The sequence below is a fragment of the Sarcophilus harrisii genome, chromosome 6 (genome assembly GCF_902635505.1).
Source record: "Sarcophilus harrisii chromosome 6, mSarHar1.11, whole genome shotgun sequence".
Classification (NCBI taxonomy): Eukaryota; Metazoa; Chordata; class Mammalia; order Dasyuromorphia; family Dasyuridae; genus Sarcophilus; species Sarcophilus harrisii.
Genome location: NC_045431.1, coordinates 193,955,403 through 193,975,013, shown reverse-complemented (window position 1 = coordinate 193,975,013; position 19,611 = coordinate 193,955,403). Strand labels below are relative to the sequence as shown.

General features: G+C 38.0%; 1 protein-coding gene across 2 annotated transcripts in view; it reads left to right on the top strand.

The window, feature by feature from the left end:
* The window catches only part of PDE6B (phosphodiesterase 6B), a 38,945-nt gene that overhangs the window by 2,339 nt on the left and 16,995 nt on the right, over window positions 1-19,611 (top strand). For both annotated transcript variants that reach the window (XM_031942316.1, XM_031942315.1), the window contains exons 2-9: window positions 1,972-2,115; window positions 2,976-3,041; window positions 4,232-4,378; window positions 6,091-6,198; window positions 8,773-8,882; window positions 9,504-9,591; window positions 10,557-10,657; window positions 11,110-11,217. In XM_031942316.1, the coding sequence (XP_031798176.1) occupies window positions 1,972-2,115; window positions 2,976-3,041; window positions 4,232-4,378; window positions 6,091-6,198; window positions 8,773-8,882; window positions 9,504-9,591; window positions 10,557-10,657; window positions 11,110-11,217 (872 nt within the window). The remainder of the gene's footprint in view (window positions 1-1,971; window positions 2,116-2,975; window positions 3,042-4,231; window positions 4,379-6,090; window positions 6,199-8,772; window positions 8,883-9,503; window positions 9,592-10,556; window positions 10,658-11,109; window positions 11,218-19,611) is intronic.

The following is a 19,611-nucleotide window of genomic DNA, read 5'->3' as shown; positions in this document are numbered from 1 at the left end:
TTTTTTGCTTTGGTTGTTGTTTTTAAATGAGCCATGGATTTTATTTCTGTCCTTTTTCTTGAATTTTGACAACTGTGAAATTCTGGAAGCTCTATTGCTAGTCTCTCTAAATTCTAACTTATCTCCATGCTATTTAATCTTGGTGGACATACATAGACACTTTCTTCTTCCTCCTTGCCTTTAAATTTAAAATGTTTTAGATTAAGTTTGTAAGATTTCAAGCAAATGCAAACATTTGTTTAGTTGTTGATTTTTTAACCAAGCCTTTTTATGTGAACTCCATTCCTGACTATATTTTAAGCCATGATCCAGAAATGCAAATCTCATTCTCAAATACTGTCTTCTTATCCAATTATTCACTTCCCAAATCTACCTTTCTCTTCTGAAATCCTTGCTTTTGATTAGCAGCAATGATACAAACATTATCCTTCCTCTCTATAAGCTCCTAATTTCTTGCTAAAAACTCCTCAATCCTTAGAAATTCTTCCTAGATTCCTTCTGGATATTTTCTTCATAGCCCTGTGAATCAGAAGAAGTGGGTAGTATTCATCAAATTTGATAAGACTCCATATGTTCTCCATTCCATTTGAGTTCTCCTAAGGGAAGCATCCTACTTTGATATTATTTTTGTCAGGTATGCCTCATTCTTGGTGAACGAGATGTACCTTATTCTTGCTGAATGAAGTCTATCTCCCTGACCACATTTTTAAATACATAACATTTCTTAGAGAACAAATCAGTGCAAGTTAAGTCCAGTGTGTTTATCTTTTCAGAAGGGACCCTATATCCAAGAGTATACTGGCAAACATTTAACAACTTATTCTTCAGGGAAAAAAATACATAGCACATTTCTAAAGCTTAATTTTCATTATGATCATTTTCTAAGTCTAGATAATCATCAACAACAACCAGAAAAAAAAATCTTGCCCTGATTTGTAGTGGCTATTTTCAAAATGTAAATGCTCACACTAAAAACGTGATCACCATCCCTAGAGAGCCTTTTCAAGACAGCTGCAGTACACCCTTGCTCTTATATCTATTATTCAGTCTCAGGTGCTCAGATGTTTTTCCCTTTCTCTTTAATTATATTCCCTTGTGCCTCTTCAGAACTGCTTTCTTCTTATTCCCACTAAAAGACTGACTTCCTTCTTTCCTTCCTTCCTTCCCTCCTTCCCTCTTTCCTTCCTTCCTTCTTTCCTTCCTTCCTTCTTTCCTTCTTTTCTTCTTTCCTTCCTTCCTTCCTTCCTTCCTTCCTTCCTTCCTTCCTTCCTTCCTTCCTTCCTTCCTTCCTTTCTTCCTCTCTTTCTTTTCCTTTTTTCCTTCCTTCATTTTGTGCTCTCTCTCTCTCTCTCTTTTCTTTTCTTCTTTCTTTTTCTCCAAAAGAAATACTTCCTATAATATAAGGTTAATCACAATTCTGGTCCGTGTAATATAGTGGGGAAAACATAGGCTTCATAATCAGAGAACCTGAGTTCCAATTTTGATTCTTAGTTACTATCTGTGTGAGCATATCCTTTCTGAATCTTGATCTTCTTATCTGTAAAATGTAAGACACTGAATATCCTCAGTACCTTTTCAGATCTAAATCTACAATGTTATGAACAATAGAAACATGTTTCTATACACTTGTATGTCCATCTGTATTGCTAGAATGAAACAATATAGTATATAATGATTTATATATATGTATATTCACATACATACATATATATAATGTTATAAACAATAGTAGGAAAACCATAGGCTTTTCATAAAAAGACCACTAAATAAAAGATAAAAAAACAACAAAAAAAAAACCTTTCTATTCTCTGATAATCTGGAGAGTGAAGAAGTGTTCTTTGAGCTCTTTTTTTTTTTTTTTTTTTTTTTTTGAGGATGGAGATCCCCCTGCACTTTGAATAAAGATAGCAAGTACATATGATAGACATACTACCCTGGCTAACATGATGCTCCTGCCTGCATTTTTTTTAGTCCCTAACACAATTCCTTGGCTGGTCTGTGCTCAACCCTGACACCTATGACAAGATGAATAAACTGGAAAACCGAAAGGACATTGCCCAAGATATGGTGTTATACCACGTGAAATGTGATAAGGATGAAATCCAAGAAGTGCTGGTATTATTTTCCATATAACTTCTTGTGTTTACATATGTGTGTTTTAGTGTGTATCTCTCTACATGCTCAAGCACAAGCGCCTGGGAATTTGTCTGTCTATCCCCGTGAGTAAGTGTACCTCCCTCTCTGAGCAGCTGTGTCTTCTTATACCTACATCTGTTTCTGTACCTTTTGTTTGTACCTCTGAATGCACATGCCCTTGCTCACTCCTTGAAAATTACACATCCAGTCTGGTTCTACTGGAAGTCATTGTTAGCAAACTGCCTTGTGTTCTTGGGCTCTAAATGTGTACCTCCTTCCCTCTGTGTTGTGTTTGTCTGTGTGAAGCTTAAATCTGGAAAATCTGGGCCTGACTGGGATGGTAGTGATGATGGGGAAGCACATTTGTCCCATCAGTCCAAGTAAAATAGTTTTTAAATAATCAGTAGGTTCTAAAAGTCACCATAAGATGCTACTGAACCCCCTGCTCTGTGTACTAACCTATTTTTGATTAGATAGATATTGATTTATGAAGATGTACCTTTACAGAGCACATAGAAATGACATTATGCTACTTGAGCATCAGGTACCTTTTATTACAAGTTTCTCTGGATTTAGTTTCTTGGAGACCAAGTATACCAAAGTTCCCTAAGCAGGGCACCGAAGGACCCAGATTAAGGTCTCAAAAATCATATGGCTGACACATTCCTGATTCACAAGGGAATAGAGGTTCCAGTGGCCCCACAAAATGACATACCAGCAAGTTTAGGAATGCCCAGAAAACCAAATTTATAAACCCAATAAATGAGGGTACTTTGGGGAATAGGGAAAGAGCAGTGAGGAGCTTCATAAAGTGTCTGAAATTATATTTTTTTCTTTAGCCAACAAGAGAACGGTTTGGAAGGGAACCCATGGACTGTGATGAGGATGAACTCAGAATGATCCTGGTAAGGAGTCAATCATGTCAGGCAGATAGAGGGTCAGTAGTCTGATAGAGCAAGGGACAGGAGTTGGAGAGGGGAAGGCAATGAGCAGGTATATCCCGGGGAATGGTTTACCAACCTTCTTCTTTCTTTACCTTTTGTTTTATGACTTCTATCTTTCTCTGTCTTTGTATTAATATTTTATCTGAATCAAATCTCTTTTGTTTTGTCCCTACCTCTTTCATCATTTTATAGAACTAAACTTTCTGGATTTCAGTTTCCTCATTTATAAAATGAGGATGATGGAATATCAGATGGACATTCTTAGCCTGGGTTCCATGAACTTGCTGATTAAAAAAATTTTTTTCAGATAACTGTATTCATTTTAATTGGTTTTCTTTGTAAAGCTGTGTATTTTATTTTATGCATTTGAAAACATGATTCTTAAAAAAGAATCCATGGGTTTCACCAAATTGCCAAAGGGACCCATGATTCAAAAAGATGAAGTACCTCTGAATTAGATATCTTTAAGATACTTTACAGCTCATAATTCTGGGACTTCCTGCTGCCCCTCAGTTGTCTGTGTTCTCATTTTCCTGGGACCGAAGCTTCAGAACCAAACCTTCTTCACATAGGTTTATATGTGTGAACACATACAGACACACATACATATCAACATTCACACAAACGCACACACAAATACATTGATACACAGTAAGGATAGGAAATAGACCCATAATCGCAAATGCCTGGGTGAGCAATCACCCTTGATCAATGATAATCAGTACCTTCTCTTCTATTTCTAGTCTTAGAGAGTTGCCTGGGCACTGAGATAATGAGTGATTTACTTAGGTGATATAGTCAGTATGTATTAGATGCACGATCTAGGTCCTCTTGACTCTGATGTTAGCTTTCTATTCACTATATCATATGACCTCACTGCATTTATAAACATATGTATCTGTATCTATCTATTTGTGTGTGTGTGTATATACACACACACACACACACACACACACACACAAACACATGGCACATACACATTCAAGCATGGTTATACATCATTTCATAGAATATCTCTTTGTAATAAAAGGCCCACTTTCTGACCTTCCAATCATTCTTTTCCTATGTCTCAGACTCCCAGAGTTTATGACCTGGGATTAATTAAGGATAATCACCTTGAGATTTTGATCCAAATCCTGCACTCCCCTTAGAAAGATGAACTGCCAGGACCCAACAAGTTTGACATCTATGAGTTCCACTTCTCAGACCTGGAATGTACGGAGCTGGAGCTGGTGAAATGTGGAATCCAGATGTACTATGAACTGGGTGTTGTCAAGAAATTCCAGATCCCTCAGGAGGTAGGAAGAAAGTGGTGGTCACCTAAAGATCTAGTCTGGGCCTCCCACCAGCTCACTTATTCTTACCTTTCCTTCTGGGGTGACACAGGACAATTGGAACATAAAAGGGTGATGGGAGAAGAAGACCGGAGGGGAGAAAGGAAGGAAAGAGGGTGGGACACAGGATGATGGTTTAATGAGAGGACGGAAGAATAATAAGGACAGAGGGATGATGAGATGATGGAAGGATGTTGGGCATACTAGAATAATGAGAGTCAGAGAGACTTTAGAGTACAAGAGAAAGAATGACATTTCTGGTGGGGAAATCTGAAAACTAGGGATCAGAAAACCAACAGGTTTTCAACTATTTATTAACTACCAACCATGTTTAGGGCCCTGCAATTCATGCAAGGAACATGAAGATAGACATAACTACAGAGCAAATGTATATAGAAATAACAGAGCCTTCATTCAAGGAAGTAACAATCCATGAGACAGATGTGTCCACAAATAATAGCTACACAAGAGAGAGATAAGTACAAAGGTGAGGTCAAAGTGCTCAGAGAAATTTGATGAAGAGGGAAGGATCATTTTTAGCTAAAGGGGTTAGTGAGTTTCATGGAGGAATTAACACAGGTGTGGAGCTTTGAAGGTACATCTGTACCTGGAAATGTGAGGTGAAGAAACAAAGAAATCATTTTAGTTATGGGTGTGACAAGAGCAAAGGTACTTCTAGAGATGAATAAGAAAAGGAAGAGATCAAGGAACATTTGGAAGCCCACTTGGGCTGAACTTTGTCTGAGAAGCTATGGTGTAAGAGAAAGCTAGAAAAGGATAAAGGAAAAAAATTTCAGTAGTCAAACCATGTATAAGCAGAAATCCATTTCACGTCATCCCTAAAAAGTGGCCATCCAACTTTTGCTTCAAACACTAGTAATTTTGTTGGCTTGTGAAATGTACATTTCATTTCTTCCACATGGCCCTTTTTGATCTTCATGGGAACTAGGAGCTTTGTGGGGATAGAAAGTAGGGAGATGAAAGAATTCTCACTCTAGCTCTAACCAGCTCTACAGAAGCTTTAAGTGAAGTTCCAGAGGATAAAGGAAATAAATGGAGCAGAGGTGAGGAAATTTTTTCAGTAGCATTCCCCTAATGTCCCTAGTGGCCATACAAATCAGCTCCATCAGAGCACTGAAAAAAAGCCAAGTAGAATTGTTGGAGCTGGGAAGCCTCTGCCCTAGTTTCCACTAGTAGTCAATATTGCTGTCTTCCCTGCACTTGCACTGAAGTGCAAAATCTTCCCCCTGCCCACTGCCCCACAAGCTCTATCTATTGTTCCTTGTTCTGCTCTTAGGCACCAAGCAGAACCTGTTTAAGCCAGTTTCCCATAATTTCTCCTGCTTAAAGACCTATAATAAATAGAGCTCACTAATGCACGGGGTAGCTTAATGCACTTGTGGACCGCTCTAATAACTAGGAAGCTTTTTCCTTATATCAAACTGAAATAGCTTGAATCAGATTGTGCATGGCCTTGAATACAGGGTAAAGTGTTTCTATCAATTTGAGTAACATGGCCAAAGTGGAGTACTGTAAAAGTTATTCAGGCAGTGGAATGGGAGATGGGCTGGAGGGAGATTAGACTAAAGGCAAGGAGATTAGTTAGAAGGTTGTTATAATAAGCATATAAGGAAACATAAGCTTAAGCACTATTCTTTCTCTCACTCTTTTCTCAGGTCTTAGTTCGGTTCTTGTATTCGGTCAGCAAAGGATACCGAAGAATTACTTACCATAATTGGCGCCATGGCTTTAATGTGGCTCAAACCATGTTCACACTTCTCATGGTATGTGTTTGATTGATTTTCACTCCTAAGGAAGGACCTTTGGGCCCGGGTGAGCTTATCTAGTCCTCAATAAGCTCTGAGAATCATAATAGCAAGGAAGGAAGGAAAAGAAAAGGGAGCAAAAGAGGGAGGGAGGGAGAAAGGAAGGAAGGAAAGAAAGAAGGAAGGAAAGAAAGAAGGAAGCAAGCAAAGAAAGGAAGGAAAGAAGGAAGGAAGGAAGGAAGGAAGGAAGGAAGGAAGGAAGGAAGGAAGGGAGGGAGGGAGGGAGGGAAATAAACATTTAACACAAACCCAAACAAAAAGAAGTACAGTCCCTTCACCAATAGGGGGATGTAGGTTTTTATAGAAGGATATTTCAGGTTGACAAAGTCTCAGGGATATTTATTTCCAGATATATTTATTTGTGAAGGAAACCTCAAATATTGAGACAAGTTCCAGGATTATAAAACAAGTTTGGAGGTCCAAGAGCCAGGCACAAGGATAAGAGGGAAATGAGGGAAAGGACACTTCTTTGACTTTGAATATACTTTGATGTCAGAATGACAACAATCCATTGCAACTTTGAAATAGTTTAGCTTCACTAAAAATGATAGTGAACACAACTGGAGTCCCAAAATACATTAGGGAGCCCAAACAGGGGACTAAATATTGTGAAAATGATAACAAAGGCAAAATGAAAATCTTTCTTTCATATTAAAAAAAAATCAACTCCACAGAATAGAGGTCTTGTGATGTTGGATAATCAGTTGGTATGGGGAAAGATCTGAAGTTTTTAGTGGACTGCAAGTTCAATATGAGAAAGCAATAGAAAGCATAGTAGCCCAAAACACTAATTTAATTTTTGACTCCATTGAGATAAGCATGTTAAGGCGAAGGTAATAGTCTCATTGTACTTTGCCTTCCTCCAAACATATCTACAATATGGGGTATGGGGTCACATTTTAGGGGAAAAATTATATTATCTGGATCACTTCCAGAGGAGAATAACCTAAAGAAAGTAGAGGTATACCATATGAACACCTGAAAGAACTGTGGATACTTGAAGCCTCATAGAAGAACAAAGCTAGGAAGATATGATGATCATCTTCAAGTCATTAAAAGTTAAATCCCTCTTGTCACAGGAAAGAGGGATTTAGCTTGTTCTGCTGGGCCCTAAGAGGGGAGAACTAAGAATATTGGGTGGAAGGAACAGAGAGGCAGATTTTAGCTAAATGTGAAGAAAAGCTTCCTAACAAATAGAGTTGTCCAAATGTGGAATGATGTCTGATTAAGGGATCATGTGATTCAGATTTTCTCCTGCAATAAGTCACTACTTTTAGCTTAATAACACAGTTTAATGGTTTATGAGATAGATTAATGATTAAGTATCTGGGATAAAAGTGGAATAGTACAATTACAACATCAATACAATAGTAATAAGCAAAATATCAAAGAGAAAAAAAAAAGAAGAAAAATATTGAAAGAAAAAACTCCACCAATTCAGGGAAGCACCAACATTTGAATCAAATAATTGGGGAATCCCGGGTCACAGTTTTCAGGATCCTGATTGGGAAGATCCCAGGTGGAACATCTCCATGGGTGAGATTCCAAAGAGACTCTGCCTTAAAGGACTTATATATTACTTTAGATAAAGAAGGCCTAGTGCCGACCAAAAAAGCCATCTGCTGAATTTTCCCAAGTGCCCACATTGGGGAATTAGCCAGCCCCCTCCATGAGGCTCTCATAAAATGTTTATTTTCACCACCCTAGCTAGGTTTCTGCAGATAAATCACTCAAGATTCCTTAAAGAATTAACTAGTTGCCTCAAGGTTATATACTGGCCTTCTCCTGAAGTCTATCACCTTGCCAGAGTTAGGCTCATCTTTAGGGCAAATATGTGCAGAGCTTTCACAGAGACATGGAGGAGCTTCTATCCTATGTATTTACCAATCAAATGAACCACCCTAGGAAGTGATGGATTGAGCCTTACTAGAAATACATCTCTAGTGAGCTTTGAAGCTTAGTGCCCAGGGCATGAGAACAGCTAACATTCCAGAGGGAAGGACTTTATTGTGTAATGACCCTGCTTTGGGAAGGGCTTCATGATCTGGTGAACATGTGACCCGGGATAGAAGAAAATGACAGAGACCAAAAACCCAGTAATTCACTAGAGGCCTAGAAGTGACTTTAAAAGACTTTAGTGAGAGAGAAATGTGCTGAGGCAATTGGTAATTCAAAGCTAGAATTCAGTAGAGAGATTGGGGGATGAATATATAGATCTGTGCATTATTTCCATAGAGATGAAGACTGAACCCACAAGAAAAAAATAGTCATCATGAGAGAAAATACAGATAAAGATGGAGAAAAAAAGTATAGAACAAAGCTACAGGAGAATACCCAATATTAGGGGAAAGGAAATGGATAAAGATCCAGCAAAGGAGATTGCATATTAGTCAGAGAGGAAGAAGGAAGCCAGGAGGGAGAGACCAGTGTAAGGGTTCGCAAGGGAGAAGACAGTTATCCAGGAAAGGAAGGATGATTGACAGCATTAGAAACTGCAAAGGGGCTGAATAACAAGTCTCTCCTTTTCTGCAGACAGGCAAATTGAAGTCCTATTACACAGATCTGGAAGCTTTGGCCATGGTGACAGCTGGCCTGTGCCACGACATTGACCACAGGGGAACCAACAATCTCTACCAGATGAAGTAAGTGCTTTCCTAGAATGATGCTTACCCTCTCAGGGGCCAGAGATGGGGTGGAGAAAGAGGAGGAGAATTATTTCTACTAAGAGGTGGGAGGAAGAGAAAGTAGATTTGGGTTAATTGAAAAAAGTAAAATTTAGCATATTATTAGCATAAAAAAGATATCACTGTTGAGCAAAGTAAGGGTCATATTACCATATATGATAGCTCTACTATTTGCATGATTTTCTAAATCAAACTGTATTTGGAATGCTCTGGGTTTCAGGAGAATTTTGCTATTTATGTTAATCTTGTAGGGAATTCCCTTGCTCTAAAAACCATACTCTAATCTTATTTATGAGATTCTAAGAGTTAAGAGAAATAAAGGAAGGATGTTTTTGATGAAATGGTAATAATCATTGGTACCCAAGGGGTGGGGAAAGGTTAATCATGAGAGAAGAGTGTGAAGCATGAGTGGATTCTCTGAACCAAGAGATGGGATCTCTAGAAAGAGAGAAGACTGAGCTTCTCACTTCATGGCACTTAAGATTCTTCCTTATTCCCAAGGCTAATTTTTTATTCCCAAGGCTAGTCTGCTGTGCTAACTACCATTATTTTTTTTTTAACACAACCCTGTATGAACAGATCCCAGAATCCATTAGCAAAGCTCCATGGCTCATCAATTCTAGAAAGACACCATCTGGAGTTTGGAAAGTTCTTGCTTTCAGAAGAGGTCTGTATCAGTGCTCCATCAGTGTCAAGTTTGGGATTTGCATAGCTGGTGTTAAGGAGGGGTTGGGCAGGGAGCTTTAGCTGTTCTGGGGTACAACCAATTCAAACTCCAGCCCTTTTTAGCCACTTAAAACATGAAGAAACAACCTCACAATCCTTAATCCTTCTGCCAAATGCTCCTGATCCAGGGAAGTCCCTTTCCCCATCTCCATTTCTAAACATCACCCCACTCCATTTCAGAATACACACACACACGCACACACACACACACACACACACACACACACACACACATCCATAGCCATACACACATACATGTGTACATATATACAATGGCTCTGGAGCAGTAACCAAGAAAATGAGATTCTATGAGCAGAGGATTCAAGGGTGTAGGCTGTTAAACTGAAGAAATGCAGAGGGGAAAGTGGTTCACAGGGTTTAAAATATAATAAAAAGAAATTATTTTATTAAAGAAAAGCCCCAAGAGAATAGGCAATTAAGTTAATTAAATTCATTTTTTTAGAATTCACCTATATTGAATTCATAAAAAGCCCATGATTGGTCCCAAGCTGGGGAGGGAAGAGAAAGGAATCTTATCTTGGCTGGAAGCCTAGATGGGGTGATCTCAAGAGGAGGAGTTGCTTCTCAATGCTTCTATTAAAATAATTTCGAGAACCTTTCATTGAGTTCAAATGGAAAGGAGAGTTTTATTAAACCAATTGTTTTTAGTTCATTGTTTGTTTGATCAAACAGTTTCCTAAATTGGAAAGATGCATTATAGGCTTTTTTGAATCTCAGAATCAAACTGTTTTCTGCACTGGGGTAGCACCATCTGCTGGTTTCCTGACTAGATGTTTCTGGCCATATTCTTCTCCTCCCTGTGAACCAAGTCCCTCTTTTCCATTGTATTCAACATTTACAAATATGACCTTCTAACATGGTTCTAACGTGGAATCTTTGCTTCAGAGCCTGAATATCTATCAGAACCTGAATCGTCGTCAACACGAGCACGTAATCCACCTGATGGACATCGCCATTATTGCCACAGATCTGGCCCTCTACTTCAAGTATGGCCAAGCCACAGAACCCTGAGTCTCCAGACTGCAGTCCCCTGGATATAAGATCAGACTTCTCTGTCCCCCATAGGAATGCTGGGTCCCAGCTCTGTGTAAAGGACTTGGGAAGGAGAGACCCCAAGGAAAGGGAGGGGACATTCAATACTATAGAAAGAAGATATGAAATTGGAGTCATCTACTTTAAGAACTAGAGCTTTAAGACTAGGCTTAGGCTGAAGTAGAAAGAGGGAGTGAAATGATATGGGATGGAGGTGGGGATGGAATAATTTCCAAGGAAAATCCTTGAAGCATTTCTAACCGGTTATAAATATCTGCTGTGGAGTTTTAGGGAAGATGGAGTAAAGTTGATCTGGGGCAGATAGGAGGATGGATATCAGCCGGTCCGTAGGGAGTCATTGATCTCTCTCTGTTATATCTGATTCCTACCTTCCTTGTGTCCTAAGAAAAAGAACAATGTTTCAGAAGATTGTGGATGAATCCAAAGGATATGAAGACAAGAAAAGCTGGGTGGAATATCTCTCCCTGGAGACAACAAGGAAAGAGATTGTCATGTGAGTGCCTTCTTTCAGGAGAAAGTGTCCTGATGTCAGGAATAGACCAGGGAAGGCTGTGGGAGAGGCGCATTTGTGATAGAGACCAACTCCTATGGCTAATTGGCTTGGATGGCTCTGTTTTCCCACCTAGAAAGTTATTAGGCCAGCAAGTCAATGCCCACCCTGCTTATTATCCCTATCCCCCAATCAATATCCATTTTGGTTCATTGCTTCCCCCTCAGCCATAAAATGGAAGAGTTGGAAGGGATTCAAAGGGTATTGAATCCTGTCTCCCTAAAGTTTAACTTCTATATCATCCCCAAATTTTTGTACTTTAAAAGTATCATCAAGGAAGTTGAAAGCTGTGACCTGAGCAAAAGATAGGACTAAATTTTGCTTTAATATAAATTGTATTTAAACTTGAATAAGTTTGACTAGCTTAAAACTGCACTTGTTATTAAGGATAGCTTGTGTGTGTGTCATTTTTCCTTTCCCTGGATTCCCTGAATGCTGTGGATACATTTCATCCCTTTCCTATTCAAAAAGGGAAAGAAGGAAGGGAGAGTGTTCTGGAATTAGCTGATTCTGTGATAACTTAGCTTTTCTGAGACTGCCTGGGCTGTGATTCTGATTATTTACTTGCCTGAGTGTCTGGTTCCCCTTAGCCTCAAGGGGTGGCTTGAGAACATCCTAGATCCTTCTCCTCCTCCTTCACCAGTGGAAGTCCTAGAACTGATTATTTATAGTCTCTGGAAACAGCTGGATGTATTAGAGGGAGTTATTGAATAGAGAATGCTGTAGCATGTTGGTGCATTTGTGTTATTAAAGCCATTCCACTCACTCCCCCACCTTCAGCCCTGGACTGCAGCCCTACCCTTACTGAGTCTCATATTGTATTGCCACTCGTCTTGGAGGGGCATCAAGAGCACTCATTAACATTCTAAACCAGTAGCAACTAGCATTTATGATCTGGACCTTAGTAGAAAAATAGGAGTAGGGGTGTGTGGGAGTGTGGGAGTAGGAGTGAGGAACTTTAAAATTACACTATGAACTGAGCAATTGTCCAATGTTGGAGAGTGAAGGTGCTTTGTAATATGAGTTTTTAGCAGTATTCAGATATTTCCTGTTGAAAAAAATGATGCAGTTCCCATAATGTTAAAGCATTTGATGGGGGTATCAATTGCTAGTTGCCTTTATCTCTGTATTTTGGCAGTTATGATCATATATTTCTGCACAAGCAATTCTGGGTAATGGCCCTGGACAAACTTAAGTCTTCTTTAGCTATGGTTTATTCCCATGTGGAAGATAGATGATTTTCCATTGAGTATTTTACCCGGGCATTTACCCAGGAATAATCAGAATGTAGGTAATGAGAAGCTAGTGCATTTGAGTAATATGATAAAGAAAATGATTAAGTAACAGCAAACTAGCAACAGACATTCAATGGATGGAAGGTAGAATAACTGGAGGCAAAGAGATGAATTAGGAGGCTGTTGACTGACTGTTGTAGTAAGTCAAATGTGAAATGATAAGTTCCTGGATGAAAATTGGTCAGAGTGAATGAAGATGTTCAAGTGACTTCAAAAGATGTTTCAAGGCAAGAAGTAATAGGATCTTTATTGATTCTATGGATATAAGGAAAGCAAATGAAAGAAAAGTCCAGAATAACCGAGAGTCTTTAGCTTGATTATCTTTTATAGTAGAGACATCAGCGTTTGGAATAGAAGTGGATTTGTTGGGGGAAGATGAGCTTGAAAAACACAGTGACTTAAGGTATCCACGAGAGATCTCTATAAAGTAACTGACAATGTGGACCTAGAGATTGTGATAAAGGAGGATGAAGATGATGTTGGTGATAACTTTTATTAATAAACCACTTTAAGTTTGGAAGGTATTTTCTTCACAACAATCCTATAAGTTTTCAGTTGTTGAAGTTGCAATTGACTCTTTGTGATTGTGGTTGGGATTTTCTTGGCAAAAATATTGGAGCTGTTTGTCATTTCCTTCTCCAGCTCATTTTGCAAAAGAGGAAATTGAGAAAAACAGGGTAAATGACTTGCTCAGGATCACACAGCTGGTAAATGTCTGAGGCAAGACACTGAACTCTGAAAGGTGAATCTTCCTAACTCCATACCAGGCACTCCATCTACTGCACCATCTAACTGCCTTCCCCCCACCCAAGATAGATAGATAGACTATTATTATCCACACTTAAATTATGTAGAAACTGAGTCTCTGAGAGGATACGTCCATAATAATAATGAGTGTTTGTGGTAGGATTTGGACACAGGTGTCCTGAATCCAGGGCTGACATACTTTCTACTACATTATGCTATTTAAAAATAAACATTTTGAAGTTCTCTTCATGAAAGTGATAGTTGAAGCTAATGATTTAATCACTTGCTAGAGATATTTTGGGGAAATTCCTATACTGGAATGGGTCAGGACTGTATAATAACATTTTTATGATCATCTTATAGATCTCTATAATACATTATCCCTTATTATGGGATTCATTTAATGACTGATAGACTCAGTCTCTATAGAGATGCATCTGAGAAAATATCTTCCCAGCTGCTAATAGGGACATTTCTTTTCTTTCTATTTGTTGCTCCAAGGGTAAGTAAGTTAGACCTTTAATTCTGTACCAAATTCTGCACACATATATTGTATCTAGGATATACTATAACATATTTAACATGTATAAGACTGCTTGCCATGTAGGGGAGGGGGTGGAGGGAAGAAAGGGAAAAGTCGGAACAGAAGTGAGTGCAAGGGATAATGTTGTGATTAAAAAAAACTACCCAGGCATATGTTCTGTGAAGAAAAAGTTACAATTAAAAAAATATTCTGTACCAAACTCTAAATGAAATTATCAGCCATAAATGCTGCCCCATTCTACTAATTTCAGTTATTTTGGCTAGGGGCTTAGGAGTTTGGATCTGTACTAATTGAGATTTAAGAAGGCCTCTAACTTTCTTAGAACTCAGACAGGATATGAACAGCTATTGGCTATTGTATCAGAAAGAACTTCACTAATTAACCCTTGAATATCATCATTGTGGCAAACAATACTTTCTGAAGAAAGTTCCCTTGGATCTCATGTTTCAAACCATCATCCACTGAATCACAGCTCATGCACAATAAATGCTTAAGAATTATATCCTTTGAATCAGACAATATATCTGTGATCCTCCAGTATTTGATTAATGAAGTGTTGATGAATCTTGTAAATATTATAACCCTTGTTCCAAATTCTTATTTTCTTCCAGTGAAAGAAGAACATATGCCATAGGTTTGCATAGTATATACCTTATGCTCTTCTATGGTTTATATTGTAAGCCCAAGAGATACATCAGTCATTAGAGTCAAGTAATCTTTCTAGAGTTTGTGTTTGGTGCAGGAGGGCTAAGAATAGGCCCATGTAATGTAGAAACCAAACAGGAACCAGGTTTTGACAAAGAGCTTATAGTCTAGCATTATTTCTTAGAGACTATGAAGTATTACTGTTAATTCATCCCTGAATATTGAGGACCATTGAACCTTGACATGCTTTTTGAGAGAAAAGTATGTCATAAATAGAGTTCAATGAGAAAAGATCTTCCGAAAATTAAACAAAATTGTCATGGCAATAACCATGCCCCAGGCATCCACTTTTTTTTTTTTTTTTTTTTTTTATAAAGAAAGACATCTTTGAATTTGTTACTGGAACCAATCTTACTTAAAACCTATCAGAAATGGGAAACAGGTCAGAAGCTGAGGCTGTACATCTCTCAGTTATACACTATTCTTGCCAAATGATTTTGGCAGGGGGAAAATTACACCAGGATGCATTGGGAGTCCCAGCTGCCCTAGAGAAATGTCAGTGCTACTTGAAGAGCTCAAAGGACTCATCATAGGCTTAACAACCCCAAAGAATTTAGTTCATTTTAAAAAGCCTGGATCTTCTCAGGTCATCATGCCCTTTTAGAATTCTTACCTTCACCTATTTTTTGTCTGGATAATGTTCTCAAAATGAGAAATATCAATATTAGTGTACTATCTTGAAGTTTGGAATTCAAGGGGAAAGAGACCTGGTTAGGACCATTAGTCACCCCTAAAAATGTCACAGCAACAATAGAGAAACAGAAATGGATCCGGCTATAGTACTTACAAGGGCATTCCATAATACTAATAATATACTGCATAGAAGTGATTTTATTGGCTCATCAAATTTATCCCTCCCCCCCATTTGAAAGGGTCTTTATTTAATTTCAAATATGTTTCTCATTAGAATTCAACATAGCCACTATCTTATGCCATAGGTTATTCCAGTAAATTTTTGAACTTTGTAAAAAGTTTCATCAGCTGCTACTCAATTACTGCATTTGCAATATTATCCTTAAGAGCATTCAAGAAAAGTTTTGACATAGACAAAATAATTTTGATATGACCTTACAAGAAAAGGTCTTACATGAAACAGATCAAATGACCAAGGTGGTCAGGCAAGAGGATCTTTTCTACAAATCCACTGTCATCCAGAAAATTAAATTTCAATTTAAAATGTATTATTCAAAATCCCCAAAACTAAATCAATATAAAAAGAAACTGAATAATCAAACTTTCTCTTTTTTTGTAAGTTCACATTTCTACTTCTAAAGTTATTAATGCTTAAAACTTCACTAAGATTTTGGGGACATGTTGTATATATTTGAAAGACATATCTGAGACCCAGAAAATCCATACTAGAAGAACATGGCACTCCAAAGGAGAATCTAGGTCATATATAAGCACCGGTTTGAGCATAGGAACAAGAAATGCAAAAGAGAGACAAATAGAGTCCGAAGGCCCTTTTATAAGACTGCAGCCATGAAATTAAAAGATTTTGCTATAACACAAAAATCTCCTGTAATAGAGTCTTTCTGGGCCTTAGATAATATATTTCAAGCCTTTTAGTACAATTTTGTGATTGAATTCAATGACATATTAATTTGTATTACCATTGATCTGGAAAATTCACTTTTTAACCTTTCATATTTTGTACTTCAAGTCGATATATTTCCTCAAATACCAATGGCAAGACAAGAATAAATTATCCTCGTGGAGGCTGGGCTTAGAGACAAAGAATCATAGGAGATTTTTGTTGATCAACAGAAATGGATTAGTCATATTATTTGATTAAATCCAACATTGCTTCTGTTTCTCCCTCTGTCATCCTCATTCAGTCCTTTTCACCTTTCTTTTTTTTTGGTTCATATATTCCTTCACCAAAGGACTTATTAATAGACAGTGTATTCCAAGAATCTTAGTGTGTTTAAGCTATTAGACCTTAAAAATGGCACTGACTTTTGACATATTCTTTGGAATGATACTATCCTATTTTAAGTTTTTCCTTTTGAATAAGGCATTTCTTTCTAAAGTTATGTTCCAGTCATGAGTCATATCTGTTGTTGTTCAGTCATTCAGTTGTGTCCAACTCTTCATGATTCCCTGGACCATGGCATGCCCTACCCTTCTATTCTCCACTGTCTGTCCAAGGTCATGTTTGTTATTTATGATATTATCCATCTCATCCTCTGCTATCTCCTTTTCCTTTTGCCTTCAATCTTTCCCAACAGCAGATGTTGGGTCTTTTCTAATAACTCCCTTCTTCTCTCTAAGTGGCCAAAGTATTTAAGCTTCAGCTTCAGTATTTGTCTTTTCGAAGAATAGTCTGAATTAATTTCATTTAGTATTGACTGATTTGATCTCCTTACTGTAAAGTCTTCTCCATCACAACTCAAAAATGTAGATTCTGTGGTGTTCAGCTTTTCTTGCAGTCCAACTCTGAGTCATATACTGTAAAAACTGCAAGTTTGACTATATGGACATTTGTCAGCAAGGTGATGCCTCTGTTTTTTAGTATGCTGTCCATTTTTGCCATAGCTTTTCTTCCGAAGAGCAACATGCTTTAATTTCATGGCTGTAGTCACCATCTGCAATGCTCCTTGGGCCCAAGGATATAAAACCTGAAACTACTTCCATCTCTTCCCCTTTTATTTGCCAGGAAGTGATGGGACCAATTGCCAAGACCTTAATTTTTTTTATATTAAGCTTCAAGCCAACTTTTACATTATTGTCTTTTACCCTCATCAAGAGACTTCTGAATTATTCTTCACTTTCTGCCATCAGATTGACAATATCAATGTATCTGAGATTATTGATCTATCTCCCGACAACCTTCATTCTGGCTTTTGATTCATCCAGCCTGGCACAAATGAGACCAAAGAGCTAATGTATTCTGTCCTGGTCAGACCACATCTACAGCATTGTGTTCAATTCTGTGCATCACATTTTATGAAGGACAACAGCTAAAAGAAGGAAGGTAACCACAGGATAGTAAGGTGACTTGATGCAATAATGATAATAATAAGAGTTAACATTTGCATAGTATTTACTATGAGCCAGGTACTGTGCTAAGTATTTTACATTTATTGTCTCATTTGATCCTCACAACAACCCTCAGAGGTAGGTGCTATGATTATCTCCACTTTACGGATGAGGAAATAGTTGAACAGAAGTGAGATGATGTATCCAGGGTCACACAGATAGTACTTCTTTGTAGCTAGATTTCAGCCCAGGTTTTTCTGACTGTCCTCCAATATTGTAGGTCTTCAGTGAAGACTGGATAATCCCTCTCAGAGATGTAATAGGGATAGATGCCTGTGCAAGAGTGAGCTGTATATGACATCTGGATCCCCTTTCAGCTCGGGCATTCTGGGATTCTGTTACCAAGAGGCAGAAATGGCTTTCTTTCATTGGAACTTCTGGGTTACCTTCTTTAACCACTAAGCTCCGTGCTATGCCCAGATTCATATAATTGGAAGCTGGAAACTCTGCAGCCATACATGAAAGTAATGGCCATTATGAGGTCTTCAACAAATGGTGGGCCATCCTTGGCCTTTGAAGACCTCCAGGAAGCTCCTTTGAGGGCAGCCCATTCTGTTTTCCAACAGGTCTAATTATTAGAAAGCTTTTCCTCTTATCCAGCCTAAATTTGCCCTTTTACAACTTCCACTTATTACTTCTGATTCTGTCCTCTGGGGCAAACCAAGTAGTCTAATCCCTCCTCACAGTAGCTGTTCAAATACTGAGAGGCCACTTTCACCCCAACTCCTTCCTCCCCGCCCCCCCAGTCGTATGTTCCCAGTTTCATCAATCAGTCCTCATGTGACATGGGCTCAGCTCCCTTCAATAGCCTAGTTACCTTCCTCTGGACATTCTTTAACTATCAATGTCCTTTTTAAAAAAAAATTTATTTTTTCCCTAATTACATGTAAAAACAATTTTAATATTTGTGTGGGTTTTTTTAATTTTGAGTTCTAAATTTTCTCTCTTTCTCCTTTCCCATCCCTACCTCACTGAGAAGGCAAACAGTTTGATACAGTTTATACATGTACAGTCATGCAAAACATATTTCCATATTAGTCATGTTGTGAATGAAAACACAGACCAAAAAACACCAAGAAAAATGTCAAAAATAAAAAGTATGCTTCTACTTCTATTGCACTAGACTCCATCAGTTCTTTCTCTGGAGATGAATAACATTTTTTTCATCATAAATCCTTCAGAATTATCATTGACCTTCATGAAGTCTCAAACCGAACACAGTACTACAGATAAAATCTAATGAGAGGCACAGTACAATGGTCCTATGTTCTTGTTCCTGGGAGTTTACACTCCTGGCTGCCATATCCCACTTCTGACAATCATATTGCATTGCAATGCATTTAAATATCCCAGATCTTTTTGAGAACAATTGATGTCTTGCCATGCTTCTGGCATCTTATGCTTGTAAAGTTGGGATCTTTTGTATCCCAGAAAGACATTATCCTGATCCTTATTGAATTTCATCTTATTAGATTCAGCCCAATGCTCTAGCCTATCAAGACCCTTTTAGATCTGTCCTCTATTAGTTATTTATTGATAATAACTTTAAGTCATCTGAAACTTTGATAACCGTCTTCTGAGATTATGATTATTATTACTCCCCTTTTTGGGGAGTCTCAACTCAAATTCTTCTTTCTATATCACATCTACTACTGTTCATATAATCTGGGGCTTGATGGAAAAGATATGAGCCAATTTCCCCTCTTCCTTCATTTTCAGTTCAAAATCTTCTTAATCACAATTATACTGCTAAGGATCTGCCCTTCTTTACAGTCCCCATGTCATATCTAGTCATTGCCTCTGGTTAGTTGGTTTTATTCCTAATTTATACCTCTTCTGTCAGTGTTCTCCTTAAGCAGTATCCCCTTGTCAGTAATTCATTGGTCTGATCCTTGATAGATGCTCCTTTCATAAGAATTTCTCAGTCTTTAGTGTCTTTATCTCTCAGACATGTATATACATGTGTGCATACACATGCATACATACACATGTGTCCAGAGGCTT